The 19,467-nt window shown below is 46.0% G+C and overlaps 1 protein-coding gene across 4 annotated transcripts in view; it reads left to right on the top strand.

Annotated features, from left to right (window-relative positions):
- Nucleotides 1–19,467, top strand: part of LOC308062080 (mitogen-activated protein kinase kinase kinase 3-like) — an 82,221-nt gene that overhangs the window by 9,665 nt on the left and 53,089 nt on the right. For 2 of the 4 annotated variants that reach the window (XM_080383014.1, XM_080383013.1), the window contains exon 2: nucleotides 12,468–12,547. The exons of the other annotated variants lie outside the window; for them this stretch is intronic. In XM_080383014.1, the coding sequence (XP_080239140.1) occupies nucleotides 12,544–12,547 (4 nt within the window). In that variant the 5' untranslated portion in view covers nucleotides 12,468–12,543. The remainder of the gene's footprint in view (nucleotides 1–12,467; nucleotides 12,548–19,467) is intronic. 4 annotated transcript variants of the gene reach the window in all.

Here is a 19,467-nt window from a genome sequence, read left to right as displayed (position 1 = left end):
CAGTATCTTTCCCAAGCCTAGCCAGCCCTGGCTGGCACCTGAGAGCAGGCAGCGAGGAAGGAGGGGAAATCCTCAGTAAGCAGAAAGTAATTGTTTGAATAGGGAGATACGTGGTGCGGTGGATTTAATGTGCTCGTGCTGTGCGGGTGGCGAAATGAGCAAGGAACGCTGTATGCAGCAATGTTAGCGGAGTCCAGGAATTTAATAGATGTGGACCGACCTCTCGTGCTGTGCGTGTTCTATGCCAGTGCTTGGCTGTGGATAAATTCCACAGCTGGGGCAGGCAGAAGCGTGTCCGGGTGTGCTACAGGAATGGGTTGGAGCTGCCCAAGGGCTGCAGAAGGGCAGCAGCTCTGTCCTGGGAACAGCAGGAACACAGAAGCGTAATGGCCCGGCTGTCGGCCAGGGGTGAGTGGGAACAATGTGACTGAACAGGTTTGTGCTCACTTCCTTGTAATCTCAAAGATGAGATAATACAGAAACCCAGATACGCTGGCCAGCAGAAAATCGAGGCTCTCTTTTTCTGCCCCTGTGTGTGTTCTGTGAGGCAGGAACAGCTGACTTGCTATCATCTCTGGCTGCACAGCTGGTTAAAAGCAAATCCTTGCTGGAGGAATGGCACAGTTGAGCTCCAGTCGGGGTGATGGACAGTACCCCCTGGGCTTGGCTCTGTTGCTGCCTGTGCAAGCACCCTGCACAGGTGCACCAGATTTCTCAGGTCTTTCCTGCTCTCCTCCTCCTGAATTTCTCTGCATCTTAGTTAGCTTTGGGCAGAGCAGGATAAAGACCACTGGCTTAATCATAAGTGTAGTTGGTGTTTACCTCCTTTTACCGTGTGTTCAATGCATAGCATAGCACACCCCAGATTCAGGTCTTCTAGATCTTAATAGCTTTCTTCCATGCAAAAAAAAAAAAAAAACAAAAAAAAAAAAAAAAAAGGAAATAAATGTAACCTGCAGTCTTCTCCTCTTCATGGCACTTGCAGATATTTGAATACGGGGCTGAAATTCGTTGCTCTTCAGTAGTAGCTAGCTGTAGCCCACATGCCTGCAGTGCCATGGTGGCTAGCACAGTGTGCTGAAGCCCTGCCCCAGGGCTCAGCAGCAGCACAGCTTGAGCTGTGTAAGAGCCAACAAAGGCTTTTTCAGAAGGCAAAGTCCTTTTTTACAGATTAGTTATTACCAGAAGGTATTTCTGGTGGGCAAGACCCAGCAGGGGCTGTAAATCCAGTCGTTTCAGTGAGCAGAGGATGTCAGCAGGTGAGCTGGCATGGCTGACTTCCAGGGCTTTACCCAGCTTAATGCTGGATAAAGTAAGTGCAAGCAAAATTTAGAAAGCTCTTCTGCTGTGTTACAGTTGGTTTTGGTGGTTTGTTTTTTTTTTTTAACAGCTGTGCCTTCATATCATCTCCCAATGCATAACGCTTTTATGACTCGGGAAGCATCGAGGTAGATCAAAGGGGCTACCTAGCTTCTAGGCAGGTGTTGCTACGAAACCTGTGTTTTCTCATCTGTAACTCACAAATGGGGGTGTTGGAACACTCGCCTCCCCCCACTAAGTCATTCCCTGCCCAGTCCAAGGTTTCCAGTGTATAGTATTGGGGGAAAAGAGTCCTGGATCACATTCTTGCCTCCAAAAAATGAATAATTAAGTTTAAACCAGTGATTATTTTTTTAATATTTTTTCTATTTCTTTTTATTTGAGCATTTCAATCTTAGTGACTTACACTTCTTTCTTCAACTTCTGACATCTACAAGTATTTCTTTTTAACAAAAAAAAGGAAGTGTGGATTCTGATGTAATCATGTGACGCCAGGAACTGGGTGCTAAAGAAAAGCACTGAATCCTATGAGAACTGGCAATGCTCAGGGTTATCCCATGGTCCAGCAGCTGAACTAGAAAACGAAGCAAAACCTTCTACTCCCAACTCCCTTTGCAGTGTTGCTTCCCCATCCCTGGTGTCAGTCTTGTTGCAAGAGATCTAGATTATGTGGCTTTTGGGGGTTTTAGGATGTGTAGTTTGTTGTTTGTTTGGGTTTTTAAGTAATTTAAGGAAAAAAACCCCTTTTCTATATACATGGTGAAATTTGCAGATCTGTGATCCTGAGGCTTTCAGTTGCTCTTTGGATTATGTGTGAGGGTGGTCTCTTGTAGAAACCTTGCATGGTGGTGCATGCTTTGCTTGAACAGGCTTTGGAAATGCTGAAGTAATGCAGTTGCTGGACCTTTCTCTGTGTAACCACTTCCTTTGCATTTTAAAACTTAAAGAGAGGGCCTTAGTGCTGCTAGTGGCACAAATCCATGTCAATGCAAATAGCAATGTAAGCTGTACTATCAGAGCTGCATTGGATTCCCTTCTACTCAAACCCTTTGGTTCCTTGCATTTCCCTTTCAGGGGTGGTTGGTTGTTTTTCGGGTTTTTTTGTTGGCTTTTTTTTTTTAAGCTGTTTTCTGACAGTCTGTCGCAGGAAGCTTGACCTGGCTGGTTGATGGAGGCGATGCTTGCTGTCTGTTCTCTTGCCAACCTGTTTTCTGCAAAAGTACATGGGGTGCCTCTCCATGTTGGATAGGATCAGGCTTGAGTGCTCAGAGAAGCACAAGGACTCTGATAATACAGAAATGAGGTCCCTGTGCTGCTTGTGGCTGCTGGGACAGGAATTAGCAGAATTGCTTGGGTGCCTTGGAGCTCACTGAAGCCAAAACCCAGGCAAATGGAAGTTTTCCTTTGCTTAACTCTCTTTGGGTAAGTCCTGTTAGTGTGAGTGAAATAACAGCCAGAAAATGAAATGGCTAAAGAGGGCAACGCTCTCCCAACATAACATGCTGTCTTTGCTTGCCTGCTTTCTTTACAACGTGGGAGATATTTATCCTGTGACTAAGCATAAAAGTTAAGAGATGGAAAAGGTCCTATTAGATCATCTTGTCCACCTCCCTGCTGGCGTGCGATTTTTTTTCCCTGGTGTATATTTATTAATAGACTGCTGGGCAGACAGGAGTAGTTTACTCAGGGTACTATGGAAGAGTAGCAGCCAGCCCATGCAGGTGAGGTGTTCTGCACGTGCATGACTTGACTTGCATATGCACAAGCTTCTTGCAGCAATAGGATTTTGTAGTAAAAGGTCCAAAAGCTCTAGACTCAACATTCTTTGCATGCTTGCAGCCTTCCCATTGACTTGCTGAGACTGTGCAGGCGTCAGCTTGTCTTTTTTTTAACATTCCAGGAATACGCTAATTTTACTTTATATTTATGATGGAGTAGGTGGTTTGAAAACTAATAATAAGGGGGGGGGGGGGAGGGGTTAGAAGCTCTTTGGTAAGGAGAGGTCAGCCAGCTAGACATCTGCACAGCTGGCCTGGCCTCTGTTGGCTGTGATCTATGACAGTGGTGTGTAAAGACGCCCGGAGGAGATGTTAGAAAGGTGCAGGTGGAAATGCTATTGCTCTGACAAACAGAACAGTGCTGGAGTTTCAGGCCAGAGCTTGGGGACCATCAACACTGTTTCATTTATTACTCGTCGGTAACCATAGCACAGCCTCATGCACGTGTATTTTCTTTTTTCTTTTTTTTCTTTTTTTTTTTTTTTTTTCCATTTTGCACTCCCTGATTTCATTTGCAGCTCAGAGCACTTAGCATCTCCCAGATTGAAATAGCTGAGTGTCGAGTATAAAGGGACAGATTCTGTCCTTAACTAATTCAGGAAAAAACTAGAGCATGTGCTTAATAGATAGGGGATGAGATCAGAAATTTCATATCCAGGTATGTGCTGAACTGCCTTCTCGTGTTAGGACTGTGTTGGCTTTTGCATTTAGGATCAATCTGCTGGCTCCAGAGGTGTCTCCTGGTCAACAGTGGTGTGAGATCAATATTTAGGATTAGAGATCAGGACCACAGGGGAGCAACCAAGCCTGATCTGCCACCAGTGAGATGTTCTTGCTGGTGGTGACACTGTGTTGGGCCCCTGGGGCTGTGCTGTGGGACCTGATGATCTGTTTCTTGACAGCACAGTGCAATTTGTGTATTTTCTGGGGGTGTTACGGGACATCTCTTGGCTGAGAGATTGCTCTGTTGAATCAGGAGAAGCTATTCCCTACATCCATGGGGGGTAGGGGTTGGGTGTTTCATGGTACAGACAGTGTCCCTGGCACTGATGGCCTTTCTCTTGGCGTGTTCTGTGGAAGTGACAGTATCACAGATGACGTTTTCCAGGAAAACGTCCAACACTTGTAAACGAGCTCCGACATGGGCTTTGCCTCCCTTCCCTCAACTAGACATCTTCTAGGGAGGAGGGAGCTCAAGCAGGGCACAGTGCATGCAGGGAGAAAATCTGCCTTATTATTATTATTTAATTTAGAGAAAACTTGGTCTAAAGATGTAAAAAGCAATTGCAAACGCTGTCTGGACACCGCCTCTCCTCATCAATTAGTAGCATTAAATGCTCAGCAGGGAGGATTAATTAGAAAACTGAAATCTTTCCATTGTGACAGCCTTCTGGTTTCCATTGAAATGCAGCTGAAGAACTGGAAAGGCTTCTGTATTTTGTTTTGATATGCAGGCATATGTTTCTTTCCATCCTGGAAATTAATTCTGTCTGTCTGTAATGGGGCTGTGGGAATCAATATTGAGTTGAACTGTATTTCTCCAGAGCTTTCTTCTAAAAGTAGTTAGGACTGTTTCCCCGCTGTGCTTAATAAGTGACCTGATTTTGGAGCAGCTGAGCAACTAGTCATCCAGTTCAGAGGTGTTGTGCAGCTGCCTTGACAATTCAAGGTTGGTCCATGGTCTCAGGGGTGATAGGCTTCTCTCTTCAGAAAGTCTTCAGGTCAGAATTCCTCAGAGATAGCCAAAGAAGCCCACAGCCTTCTGCTGCCTGTGACTTTCCATTGCACCGCACCAGGCTGGATGCTGTAGGAGAGGAAATTACTCATCGCTCTGCCTGCCTTGCAGACTGCTCTTGGCCTTGGCGAGCTGTCATGCTCTCTCTCAGCCTTACATTCTGCAGTGCCCTAAGCTGGATTTAGAGTCGGGATCTGCTTTTTCCTCTGTTTCCTCACCTTCCCTCCATGGGGCTTGGGGAATGCAGGAGAGTTGGTGCAGCAGCCAAGACCTGCCTTTCACAGGGGACGCAGGTCACCATTACATGATGACTCTGGGTGGCACAGTTTGGGCAACTCAAGGTTGCTTCTCATTCTCCAGAAGAAGCTGCCTTGTATGTGCTAGAGCAAGCAACAGCTTGTGCCTGGGCTCTGCAGAGCCACAGCTACATGAAAATTGGATGGTGAAGGGCTGGCAGGAGAGGCAGGGCAGACCTGGGGGTCCCTGAGCACTTTGGGCAATACGTAGTGCTCTGCAGACCTGTAAGGTTGTGTGAGTGTATGGCTGTGTGCTGCCCAGTCTGGTTCCTGCTCTGTTGATGGCTTATTTTTTATTGTGTTTAGTCACGCATTAAGGCAAGTGTACTTAAGTTCATGTGATACTAAAGTCAAGAGGACAAGGAGAAGGAAACCTCTCTGAAAGCTGACCCACGTGTTTCTATTTCATAACTCCATCACGACCCCACTGATGGCGTGCGTAAACCAGCAGCTTGTGGAGACAGCGGTGTCCTGGAGCTGTGCAGAATCATGGTCCTTCTGCCCAAAACCACAGCACGTCTTTTCATCTTCGCTTGCCACCAAGCACTTGCTGAGCTCTGCTTCCTCCCCCTGGTCTAATCTCAATCCAGATTTGCATGGCAGAAGTGGCATGACCAATTTTGCAGTGGCTCTTGGGGGCCGATCCTCAGGTCCTGGTCTCACCATGTGCTGTGGAGCTCACGCTTCTTGCCCACGAGGAAGGAGCGAAATAACCAGGTAGCTGCTGAGAGAGCAGAAAGTAGTCAATTAGTCCTCAGCCCTTGGCTTTGCAGTCGATTAGAAAGTCACCTTGTGATCAATCAAATCTAGACAGGCTGCAGGGGTGAGGCTGTGGCTTGTTAAAGAGGAAGCTGTGCGGTGGGATGGCTGCGAGAGGGACTATCGATCGCAGCAGGCTGAGGGTAAATGGTGGTATACAAAGGCTGGTAGGACAAATCACAGGGGATACAGGTGTTAATCTGTGCGCTTTCAGCGAGATGTTGCAAGTGACAGAAAGTGGGTCAGCTAGAAGGTAGGATGAGCATGGAAGATGGCACAATGGCTTCAGAGCCCTGATCCTGCTATGAGGTCTTGCTGCCCACCTAGGGGATGGGTTGGAACTCCCTCCTTTCTGGTCCAGAGCTTGGTCACCTAGCATTAACCTCCATGTTATAGCATGTTGGGCCAGTCATAAAGTCTGTAATATACTTGATACTCTTAGAGGTCAAACCTACAGAGACGGGGTTGGTTCCTGCTTGCCATCATTCTCATGGAGAACTGAGTGTCCCAGTCTCCGGTGCGGATGCTGGCTCTCAGGCCACGTTCTCTGTTGCACAACATTGGCTTTGCAGCTCTTTGGCATAAAGCTTTGTTCATGGAAACTTCATTTCTGATGCTGGATAGCAGACTGGTGCTGCACAGATGCTTTTCTCCCAACTGCTTTTCTCGGGAAAGATTTTGCTCTGAGACAGATGCTTTTCTGAGGGCATATTTCATCTGAATGTTTTGGTATCTATTCCTCTTTTTGGTTTCCGCTCCTTCTTCTTTCTGCTTTTTCCAGGAATGCAGAAAAGGCCTGAAGCCTAACTTTTCCAGATAACGCTCTTCTGTTTTAATTTCCCTCCTGCAAAGTCTTCAGTCATTTGAGGAGAAACCAAAAAATAAAGCCATGAAAACCTGCAGGAGGAAGAAAGTACAACACTCTTCTGTATTGGCTTTTATCTTATACATAGAGATACAACTTCCCTTTGCTGTGTTCACTTCGGGTGGTTATGTCCATTGGAATCAGTGTTTCTGTTGGTGTAACTTGCATTCTTTCTGATTTATAAATGCACAGGTAACTGTCAGGACAGGATTTTTCCCTGTAAAAGGGGAAATGGTGCAGAACAGTGCTCTCCTCTAGCTGCAGACCCTCATCCTCTGCAGGCAGGGCTGTGTGTTTAAATAATCCTGGCTTGGCTGGCTTCTGGGGAGATGAACGTACTGGGTTGCAGGAGGTGAGGATCCTTTAGACTTTGTCACTTCAGTGCCTGATTTAAAAATCTGCATTTAGGTACTGAGTATGTTGGGACTGAAGTGGGCTTTGGGGTGTAATCAGGGCATCTGCAAATTGGTTCGTCTCCACTAGCTGCTGAAGGAGACAGTTCCTCTGTAACAAGTCCAAGTTGTTCAGTAGAGACAGTTCTGTGCTGTGCAGACCTTGATATGAGTAAAAATCAAACAGGTGGGGACCACGTGTGTTCTCTGGAAATTTGCTTTGCTTGACCTCTCTGTTTATATATATGTGTGTGTGTGTAAAAATAAATTAGCTTTGACCTGATAGGGCTATGTTGTCTGATTTATTTTTTTTTTTCTGATAGAGTCCTTTCTAATCCTTTTGATTTCCTTTGTTGTTTCATGGGTTTCCAGAAGTTGGAGATCTCTATGGAAAAACAAAGCTATTTTCTATGCCAGTATGCATTCCTGATTATTTCACTGAATTTGGTAAAAGGATTATGACTGTAAAGCAAGAAAAGAAACTAACTGAAAAAAATAACTTACTGCAGCATGCTGTCTGCAACATTTAATTTACAAACTCATTTGTGAGAAGAGAAAGTGTTGAGAGGGATGAGTTTAAGAGATCAATGGCTGTTTTAAAGGGCTGTCATGGAAGTTAACGGCTGGAGTCATGCAGGTTTTAAAGCTCTTATTCTATGTACGTGTTGTGCTGGAATCAACAGGATGGCTCGAGATTTTCTTCTTTAGAAGCAGCTGTTGAATACAGCTGCATTGGCTGGGTCACCAGCTAAAGGTATTGTCCATCATGCATGGTGGCTTAAGCACAGATCTCCCAGCAACGTGTTGTGAAAAAATCTTTCTTAAGCAGTTTTGGGGTGCTGCACCCAAAAATAGGGAGCAGAAAAATCAGCTGCTGATTGTTCATATAGAATTGTTTGTCAGGATTCACGTGCTGTAGTTCCTGCACTGGCTTGCTCCTTATGTGAGCTGTGCTGATGCATGTATGTCACTTCTTGCTTAGCAGCCTGATCAGTGCATGCTCAGAAAAGGTTTGTCGGGTGTTTTTCCTCCTCATCTTGTCTCCTGAAGTGTCCCTTGAGCCCACATGGGAGATATGCCTGCAAACCAGGCCTGGTCACATGTGTGTTTGCAAAAAATCCATCCCAGTTCATGCCCATAAACGTAAAACCATAGAATTGTTTGGGTTGGAAAAGACCTTTAAGATCAAGTCCAATCATAAACCTCACACTGGCAAGTCCACCACTAAACCATGTCCCTAAGTGCCACATCTATAGATGCGTAGTCTAAATGGCTGCTTTTTGGCTACCTCTGTGTCACGTCCTTTGAATAACCTGAGTGGAAAATGCCATGTGGATAGGGCCTTATGTGTCTGAAATGTCACCAAAATTCAGCCGTTCTTTTGTGTAGCTCTGAAATATGGATCCCATTTCCAGGGCAGTTCTATGTGCACAAGGTCAACTATAAGGATGAGGTTGAGATGGTCTGAGGAAACCTGTAATATTTCAACCACTCTCTTTGCATTTGAATCGGTCTTTGCCAAGCCTGCAGGCTGTTTGACTGAGCTATCAGCATGCGTACGTTTGTATTCTCACCATTAAACCAATCTCATTTGCTTTGCTGTTGTTTTTAACACTACCCCAGCCCTGGCCTCTGAAGCTTTTTGAAAATAACATTTACAATAATATTTTTAACAGTTCCGTAGTATACAAAACTCCAGCGCCCTGGCAGGACTCCCGGAAATTTGCTGAAAGTTAATGTGGTCAACTCTTAAAAAGGAGAGATTTTTTCCGCTTGACTCTTGCTTGTTAAACTCTCTGAGCCCAACATGTTGTTCCCTGCCGCTTGAAAAAACAAGGAAAGTCCCAATTTTAGCAGTGCTAGTTTGAGTAGCTTTCCAGCTGAGCCATATTTCAGGGGCAACTGTGGCTTATTATTTTTTTACGGTGGTGTGTCCCTACACCTTCAAACCAAAGTGTTAAGTGGTGCTCAGGCAGGAGTAAGTAGATGCTGCTTTCCCTGGAAGCCTGGGGATGATAAACTGCAGAGGAAGATGCCATTTGCTTGTGCTGCAGTAGTGGCAAGACATCCCAGCTTGGAGACCTTGTTTGATGTTGGATGCTGAGCCTCTGTGGGAGGGGGAAATAGTCCTTTTTGGGGTAGGTGATACTGTAAATCCCATTTCAAATCAGTAATAGTCTGCAGAGTAATAGGCTCTCAATGCTGGACTGCGCTTTTCCCACTTTCCTAACATCCATCCTACATCCTTACTCCTAGTAAGTCTCTTCCAGTCACTTTTTTGTCTTCCCTCACATGTGGGGAAAAATTGCTCCTCTTCATCCTTTCCTCCCCTACTTTGCTTTCCACAACTTAAATGCACAGAAGCTGGAGTCATGTCTAGATAGAGAGTACATTGGTGGTGTTTCCCTTGAACTCAGTGTTGCTGAATCCCTTCCCAGCCAGGAGTATGGGGAGAGAAGGGAAAACCCGGGATTAATTTTTAAAGTGGATTAATAATTTTGCATACAGCTCTCATGTGTGCTCATGTTCTGCGCTCAAGTAGCTGTAAAGGAGTTGAGCCACTTCGGCAGCAGAATTGAGTTCAACTCAGTCAAATCGAAGCTGCGTTTGTTCTAGGTGAGAGCATCTATACTGGGCTTTTCTGCAGGTTAAGTAACTTCCAACAGTTTCCTGAGCAGACACGAGCAGCTGAAGTCTGTCTTGCGTGCACAATGCAAACCTGGAATACGAGTAATGTATTGCCTCAAGATCCCTGGGAGCCGACACTTGGCTGAGCTCTTACTTCTGTTGCTTGATAGGAGACATATTTGTGCGTGGCGAGGTTACCAGGGCAGTAGTTTGTAGATTGACAGTGGAGATTTAGGGATTTACAGTGGAGACTGGTTCCGCTAGCTGTGGGAGCAGTGGAGGGCAAAGTGGAAGCCCTGTTTTGGATGCTCGCTGGTTTGTATTGTAAACTGCCAGCCCTTGGAGGCTCTGACCAGGGAGCTTAGCTGGAGGAGAAGGGGGATGCCGCTTTGAAGTGTGTTGGAGTAGAAAAGCGGTTTTTCCTTTTTTTTACCCCTTATTTTTTCCCCTTCTCCCCCCCCCCCCCCCCCCCTCCGTTTTTTAAGGGAGATAATAAAAGAACAGAATTTGTATTAGAAACAGGAATTTGTCCTTCTGTAACAGGAAGCTGCTGGTATGTATTTTTGGGAAGCCACGGAAATCGACAGTGTTTGCAGTCCAATTTGAAGGCTGGCTGTGCTCAGGATTGACAAGATTTGCTAAAACAGAAAACCTCTTTTCTCTGGTGTACCCGTGGAAATTTCCTGCACTGTGTGCAGGGGCTTGTTCACTCACGAGAGCTGGGCAAGTGGGGTCTCAGGGGCTTGCTATGGCAGAGGTGATGGAGAAGAGCACAGGGTAGGGCTCTGCTGATGGAAAGGTCACCTGTTTTTTTCCAGGGTTTGTTTGCATGGTTCCTGTAGGTGCATGCTTTTGTAACTAGATACGGATGGCAAAGGTCTGAAAGGTCTCCAGAAAGCCATTAGAAAAGTCTATTATGCTGATAGGAGAGTTAACCTGGGGTATCAGAGGAATTTAGGGTTAATCCAGGCTATCTGCATGTGGCCCTTGATGCAAACTCTGCATGCTGCTTAATTGCTGGAAGTGCCTGCATCGGTTCTGAAAGCAAAAGCAGTGAAGATTTGGGCCGTTTCCTGCTCTTGTTATACTCAGTTGGAATTTTTATACTGCTTTCTTGGTGGGGGTGTGCTCTCGATTCAGCGTTGCGTAGACCAACTGTTGCTCCTCAAGACAGGATTTTTAACCTTTCCAAGTGCGTTATTTCCTTGTCTCCTTCTCTGTCTTAGAAAAGGATAGAGGAGAGTCCCTGGTGGCTGTGGGCTCTTAGGCTAAATGATGCTGTCCTGAGAGGAAGCTGCAGCAGCAAAAGGAACAACGCACTTCGGGGCACATGTATGTCTCCGCCTCTGCTGCTTTCTTATCGCATTCCCTTCCTGCTCGTCTCTCTCAAAATAGGTTGAATAAATATCCTCCTGCTTGCCAGCACCGAGGCGCTGGAGCTGCAGAAAATCATTTTAATCCACGCTTGTGGTCATTCCATGGTTCACTTCAGATTTGTTATTGTGTTTAAATCTATTTGACTGAGCTGGGAGATTTTCATTTTTCTACTGCTTCTGCCCAATCCATGGTGCTTTAACACTCCAGAGTTTGTGTCTGTGTCCTGGCGTATGCAGCTCTCATTGACTTTGGGGCAGTGTTGCCTGCAGTGACTGCAGAACAGGAATGTCTTAGGCTTCCCATGCAAGTCTGGAGTGTTCAAGATGCCTCTTCATTTACTCATGCTGTCACACAGGTTTATGTGTGCTTATCGGCCAGCTAAAGTGGATTGGTCTTCACTGATCACTTCTATCGTACTGCTCTTTGAAAGGTGTCCATCTTTAGGTGGGTTATGCCTTCATTCAGTCTAAAATGAGTTTTTTCACTGGTGAGCAGGACTGACTCCAGCAGGTTCGGGTTTATACTCCTTAAGTTTCTCTGTGAGGAAAAAAAACCCCAAACAACCTGTGGTGGGGCACAGAGCTTTGGCTCCGTGCAGCATACCAAGGGACTGAACCCGCTTCTGCAGCAGTTTTGGGCAGATTAGCGGATAGCCATGAGTAGCACTTGGCAACAGCCAGAGACTCGGGAAGGGCTGTTAGGGACATGCTTGCCATGAGGGACATGTGGAGCGTACGTTGCTGCTGAGAGCTGCCTAGACTCAGGGTTTTTTTTATCCCATGCAGTCAGAGGAAAGCTGGTCCAGCCTTGAGGAACCTTGGCTGGAATTTGAAAGGCCTAAATACAGGTTTGATACTAAATTCTGCTTTGATACAGGCTGCCTCTGGGGCTGACTTTCCATGTCCTGCTGTTAGGCTGTTCCCCAAGTGGGTGTTATCCCATAGGGCTGCCACAAAATGCAATGCGTTAAAGGTAGAGTATTGCTTTAGAGTTGCATTAAATAATGTAAAAATACATTACAAGTATAATGTATTAAAGATACCTGCTCGCGACAAAAGGGGATGTGTGGCACAAGTATAAGTTGTTTCCTCCCAAGGCTTTAAAACTATAAAGGTACCAGGTTTGTAGTGTGTTACCTTTGGGGCCTGTAGAGGTGGAGGGACTCCTGGTCTCATTTCCTAACTAAATGGTTCTTCTCTTTCCTCCAGCCCAGGTGATGGTGGGGAAATGCCTTGTGAAGAGTGGCCCTGTTCGGTCTCTGTTCCCATTGACACATCAAAATTAACTTGTAACCTCTGTGTATGTTTGTTATTACAGGGTGGATGCTTGAGAGTGGAGGATAAGGTACAAGTGTCTGGGACCGGTGGAATGGAGGCCTGATGTAGATGGAAAGATGGGTAAGAATTGGATTCCCCTGAAGCAATTAACAGCCTGCTAACTTTGGCTGGGGCTACCAAGCATGACAGCAGAGTGTGAGACATTACCAGGATGGTCTGGCTGAATATTACATTGCTTTCTAATGTTTTGCCTTTCAGTGGTGCCAGAATTAGACAAATCTTCTTCTTACTATCAGTGTGATCTGCTGCTTTGTGTTCTAGGTGGAGCTTCTTCCCAAGTCTGCCTTGTATTTCTGGGCAGAGCATCTTCATTCCCTGTATCTCTTCTCCCAAGGAAGGTTCTGTTTCAAACAGAGCCTGAGTAAATTGCTTTTCTAATTGGTGACCTGGATTACCTTCACCTTCTCCCTTTTCCACTGGAATAGTTGTGTATCAGATGCTCTGCGGTGCTGAGGGAGACTTTTTTTCTTTTTTTTTTTTAATAAAAAAAGTGGAAATCATTTATAGTTCTGGAGGTACATAATGATCTTGATGTAATCTCTACTGCTGAAGAAAATTCATTATGTCATAAATCAGGACCGCCTGGAAGTTCTGGACTGTCTCAGTTTTAGTACATAAATAATCAGCTCAGTGATGCTGGCTCACGTGAGCAGTGGTAAGTGTGAGAGCCCCAGCCCTCCTTCAGGTTCTCATGCCATTGGCCATCAAACTTTCACATTACTCTCGCAAAATCATACCTTACTTGCAGGAAAACGTCCATGCCTTGCTACTGTGCTTGTAACCTGTCACACAGGTGGGACACAGTTGCAGGGTTTGCCTGGTGTCTTCCCATCCCCGCTAAAGGACTTTGCAGAAGATGCATGCATTACTGACAGTTCCAAAGAGGTCTACAAGCTATTTTGCCAGCCAGTAGCAGTTCCAGGAACTGTAAAGGTTTCTGCTGCTCCTCTTTAATTTTGCTGGAAAGAGAAAGCTCAGCAGATTGAAGAACAAGGCCAGGTTCTACCTCACATGAGTGTCAGCGCTTGATTAATGCGTGGAGCTATTTGAGCTTGGATTGTCCTGTTTCCTTCACCAGAAGAGACAGGTTTTGAGGAGCCTAAACACATCTCCTGAAATGGCTTCCTGACCCAGTGACCCAAGAAAGAAGAGGTGTTGGAGGAATCCTGGTTGAAGCTGAGCACCTCACTTCCGCATTTGCAGCATTTATACAAGTTCACCCAAAACTTTTCAGGGCTGGTTGAAATCTTGCTTAAAAAAATAAAAAGGAGGTGGGGGTGGAATACCTGTAAATTTAGGGATTGACCTTGCAGACCTGGTAGAAAAGTGATTCAGGTGATAGTGGTTTGAATTTAAAAAGTGAAAAATATTAAGCCGCTACCAGACCTTAACTGTTTGTCCTCATCCATGGAGAAAGGAGAAAAGTGGCGTTTACCCCATCCTGGCTCTACCGCTCTGGTTTGTTTTTTTTTTTTTTTCTCTTCCTCTGCTTCCTAGAAGAGAGATTTTGTGGGGAGAGGACTAATTTGAAGCCAAGGTTAAAAAAAAAAAAAAAAGAGGGGAAGAGAAAGTCCAGAGTGCTTCTTCAATATAAAGAATGACAAATTTCAGTTTTAAATCCCTAGTGAAAAACCCCACAATGTTTTAGAGACATTTTCACTTTAAAGGTGAGAGCCACTCCTTTGTCAATGCAATTTATTTTTAAGAAGGAAAGTTCAGACTTGCTCTGAGTACCAGTAGGGAACGAGTTGCTGGCTCCCGTCCAGTTCTCAGCAGATAGTCAGTTTGATGGCTTCTTTTTCAGAGAGCATGGTTGGTACTCCTCGGTGCCTTCAAACTGTCAGCTGTGAACACAGTATGGGCACACTGGGGAAGCAGTAATCGCGGGAATGCTGAAGAGAGCACCCTTCTGCAAGGCGCTCTGACTGTTTTGGGAAGGCAAGCTGAGCTGGTAGGAGTCTTATGCAGATCTGCAGTTCTGCTTACACATGTGTGTGGGTGGAAGGTGCTGTGCATGTCCCCTTCCCCAAATGTCATTGCTTGGAGCATATTGCGGTGGCTTGTCACTAACACAGCATCAATGCCTGTTAGATCTGCCGGGCTGCATTCAGCCGGGATCGTGGTATGGTCCTGAGTCTGGTCTCTGGCTTGACTGTTGGAGCAAGATGAAGTGATGTGTATCTTGATCAGTCATACGGAGTGGTGTGTGTTAGTTAAAGGATTGTAGCTGCAGCTTTGCTGATACACAGAAAATTAGTCTGAATTTTGAGGTTTTTTTAGTTTCACACATACCCCTCCTTTCTATATGTGTGCTTGTTTCTTCTGCGCATAGAGGTGAGGGAGCATTTTCAAGGGAAGCGCAGGGAGCTTGCAGTCATGTAACTGACCACAGAGGAGGTGTATCTCAAGATCCATTCCAGGTCTACCATTCTTCTTAGGATCCCATTTATAGTCTACTCAGTGTCTCAGAGTTCAGCACAGGGCTGTTCACTCCTGGACAGGTTCTAGGGAAGCTGTATGACCGTGTACGGAGACCGCAAGACGGGAAGTGGGGACTTCTGGGATCTCTGTGGGCTGCAGTTCTGACATAGCAGTTTGGAGGTGTCACGCGGTGCAGTGGCACTTGGACTAGCCCTCTGCAGCCGTGGCGTCCCAGCGCTGCAGGGAGGTTGCTCAGCTGTTGCAGGTCCAAGACGGTATCTCTACACGTGCCAGCTTGGGGTCAACCTAAGCAGAGGTCCTTGGCATTGGGTCTGGTGTGTGGACATGGTTATGACCATGTCACTTAATGCTTATTTATTCTTTTAATGCTGTTTGTGAAGGATCTGGATGTATCTCTGCAAGATAGATCAGAGGGTTTAATTTGAAAAGGAAGTAACTGGATACAGCATAGGATCTCAGGATGGAATTGCTCTGGTTTTGCTTCATGCTTTGGTCTTCAATAAATGACTTGGGCTCCTGTTTAGTGCTGTCCTGGGACACTTTACTCCAGGTGTATAACAGTTGTGTTTGTGCTGAAGTGTTTGACGCTTTCTTTGTATGGAAAACAAAGATTTGGAAAGGCATTTGGGAGGACTTTGTGATTTCTAGAGGGAGACATGTGGCCATGCTGTAGGTGTTCAGTCACTGCTTCAGAAGATGACCGCATGTTTCCTGAGTGGGTCGGGTCTTGGGTATGGAGATGAAGTGGGGTGAGATGACTGAGCATGGTCTGAGACACATCTTCAGGAAGGCAAATCCCCAGCGCACCTTGCTGGACACTGATCATCCAAAACGGTACGGGAGCCTGAAGTGGTTATCTGCTGTCAGTTTGGTACTGTAATTCCTGCAGGCTGGAAGAATAATGAACTAATTTTTAACGTGGTTGTTGGGCTGCTATTCTTCTCAGGCTTCAGAGAGTCCAAGTGACATATGCCTTTTACATTGGCTTTTTCAGCTTTGATAATGAAAGAAAAACTGGAGTGGAGATCATGTGTGTCCCAAAGCAGGATGTTCCACCTTTCCTGGCACAGAACAGGTCCCCCAGCTCGCAGTGCATTTCCATCTGCCACCTTTCTGTGAGGGTCCAGGACCTCTTTATAATTTGATCAAACATAGCTGTAGACCAGTGAGTGTGTATGACACTTCTAAAAATGTCCACGTCTCCAATACAGCACAATGAAAGGACTGTGGTCAATAGTGGTTAAAAATTGCTGTGTTTAAACATGACCTCACAGTAAAAGTAATGTTTAAAAACTGCAGAAGTTGATATAAGAAGCATCAGCTTGTTTATTGCCTTTTTTGTTTTTGTTTAAAAATTACTGAAGTATTCTTAATTCTGGTTATGAAATGCTGTGTGTATGCACATGTGTTTCTGATGATAAAAGCTCCAGAACACTTACCTATTCTGTTCAGCATACGTATGCATAACTCAAAAGTTTAGGTCTCTAGTACTTTTCTGGAGCGAGTGTGACTCTTGCTTCAGCGGGAAGGTAATCTGAGGTGCAGGAGATGGGAGAATGATGCGTATTTACAATATTGCCTTGACGGTGGGTGTGTTTGGAGAAAACGAGTGCAGGCTGGGCTGGCAGGATGTGCTGCAGCTTGCTGAAGGAGGAGGGGGCCTGTTTGCACAGCCATGGTCTGGCCATTTAACCCAATTCAGTGTTTTTTTGCGGGGGCTGCTGAGGCTGAGAGAATTGCCCCCGGTTGCTGGGAGCAGAACAGACCAACTCACCTTATCCCCCTGCATGCAGGCACTGATGTCTCAGCTCTCCCATGACATATTTTCCTCATTCTTCAGTCTAAGGTAGTGGGTTTGCTCTTCACTTGCTCTTTGTATGCTGAGAGCTATTAAAAAAAAGTAATTCAGGTTGAATTGCAGCAGTTTATCTTGTAAGGCACATCGGACGCTCAGGTTTTGTTATTTTCGAGAAGTGTCTGAGTTAAGAGGTGTCCGTGTCACCTCCCTTTCCTGGCACTGTGCCCATTGCACCCAGGGCTTCTGTTGAGGGTCACGCCAGGCACTTCGGGCACCTGGGGAAGGCGGGACTGGACCTGCATCGCTGTATCTGGGATGTCGCAGCCGTTGGTGCAGCAGCAGGTTATGAGTTCATGGGCTCTGGGCTGTGGCTTTGAGCACTGGAAGTAACTGGGCTGGGAGGGAGAAAGAGGTCTTTATGAGCCTGCAAATAACCTTCAAAGGTATTGGAGGCAGTCAGGGGAAATAACTTGCCAGCTATGTTTCTTGCTGGGTAAACATTTTTCTCCTTTCAAGTGTGCTCAAGAGAGAGGTATAGGTTGTGGGGAGAGGTAATATCTTTTATTAGACCAAACTGATAGAGGTGGAAAAAAACCAGTCTGCCTTTTAGGCACTAAGCCCTTCTTCAGAAGGAGCAAATTTTAAGCTTAGGGGGAAAACAGGCTGGAAAAATTGCCCAGAGTTTAATTTAATTATGTTAATCCATTAAAGGAAAAGGTAGCGAGTGTCTGTGGAGCAATGGGCAGGCTTAGCAAAAAAGCTGTGAAAGTTTGTTGTGGGATGAGTGAGAGAAACCAGTACCTGGTAACTTTGAAGTGGTGAGGAGTTTTGCAGGCAGATGTTGTGGGAGAAGAAGCATCGTGCCATAAAACCAAACAGCCCCTGTATTTTTTTATATATATATTTAATGCTTAGCAGAGCTATGGGTGTGCAAAATATTCTTAAATGTTAATTTTTCAATGGTCTAGCCCCTGCTTGCAGCTCTCCTAGACTAATTTTAATCTGCAAAAGCAAATGAGAAACAACAGTTTTGTGCTAGAGCAGTGTTAGCTTTATAGATGGACTCTATCTTAAGGGTCTCTTCCAACCAAAATGATACTTTGATTCTAAGAAGCGGAGATTTAGCATGGTTTGCCTTGCAGCACCCTGCTGTTACAGGAAAGCCCTGACTCTCACTGCTCTCTCTATTCCTGCTTCTGCCCCCTGTCTTCCCCAGGGCTGCAACTGGGAGGCACCCAATGCCAGAGCCTGCCTAGGGCTTGGAGACCTTTGGTAGCTGGAACGGTCAAGGCTGGGTTAGATTTCCCTGTGGTGCTGTGTAGGGTGAATGCTTGCTTTTTGGCTGACAGACTTCCTTGCTTAATCTTTGCTGTGCTTTACATCTCGTTAGGAGCTTCAGTAGCAGGGAATCGAGGTATGCTGTCATTCTCTGCGCCCCTTAGTAGGGTTTGCAAACACCTCCAGCTTTGCAGCTAAGTTCAGAGGTGCTTAAAGGTAAGTAGCTTACCCAGTTACACCTTCATTAGCCAGCAAAACACGTTGTGGGCTGTGCTTTGCCACTGTTTTTTTTATTATTGAACCATCCTGTCTCCTGCTCCAGGATCCAAGTTGCTGGCTGGATATGAGGGGCAGCACCTGTTTCTGCAGCTCCCCTCTCTTCAGAAAATCTTCCTCCCTCCAACAAACACCATCCAGTTTTAACCCAGATGTTTGGTCCATTAGCCAAGGAGGGTTGAAGGGCGTGGGGTGCCATTGTTGAACCCCCACAGGTTGTTACAAAGCCCAGCAGCGACACTGTGCTGGGGAGAGGGGCTGCGAAAAGGAGGGAGGAGGGTTTTGTGCCTGAGCCTTTATCTGAAAGCCACAGGATAAACCCCCACAAGGACAAAGGTTTTTGCCCATCTCCAAGCTGTCCAGCTCGGATACCCGTCAGAGCGCAGCCTCTGAGCAGCGCTCCCCATCCTGCCCTGCTGGGGAGTTCACCTGCCCTCATCCCTGAGCGGCCTTGCCCTGACCGAATCTAGCCGTCGGGGCTGTGTATCTGGGGGGAAATGCTTTCATAGGGGGCTTTGCTGCCCTCCGTGTCTGCAGGGATGTATGGGGGACATGGTGACAAGCATGCACAGGGACGGGAGCTGTGGAGGAGGGCAGCGTGTTGCAGAATGTGGGCAGGCTCTAATCCCGTGGAGTGTTACTGTGCGTGGTGCCGTCAGAGGGGTGGCTGTTTTGGGAGTGGAGGGTTGCGGTGAACCACAGATGCAACCCTGCTTTCCCTCCCTGCTGATCTAAACCAAACACCTTTTGGATCCCGAGTCCTTTTCCACTGCGAAAGTCCCTGGTAAATCTCTGGGATGAGTATACCTCAGTATCATGCCACAGCTCTTTGCATTCATCAAGAGAAATTTCTTGTAAGATTTGTGGCTTAGCCTCTGAAACTTCAACGCAAGTGTTAAAACTTGCCATTCGATGTCCTTGGAAGGTTTTGTATTGGTTTTTGCAAGGTACTGATCGCTCAGTGGTGTAAGGACACAGCTCTTGCCTTACCTAAACTGAGGTGCAGTCCCAGTAATTACTTTAGTTTTTGGGTTTCCCTGGGGAAATTCAGAGGGCAGTTGAAGTTCTTCGTTATCTCACACCCTGGATCTCAAATAAGTTATGACATAACATATTAATTTACTCACCAGTTTATTCTCCTTTGCTGTTCTCTCAATGCTCTTATAGACATGTTAAGAGTCCAGTC

Source organism: Falco punctatus (genome assembly GCF_963210335.1).
Source record: "Falco punctatus genome assembly, chromosome: 4".
Taxonomy (NCBI): Eukaryota; Metazoa; Chordata; class Aves; order Falconiformes; family Falconidae; genus Falco; species Falco punctatus.
This window is presented reverse-complemented; position numbering and strand designations above follow the sequence as displayed.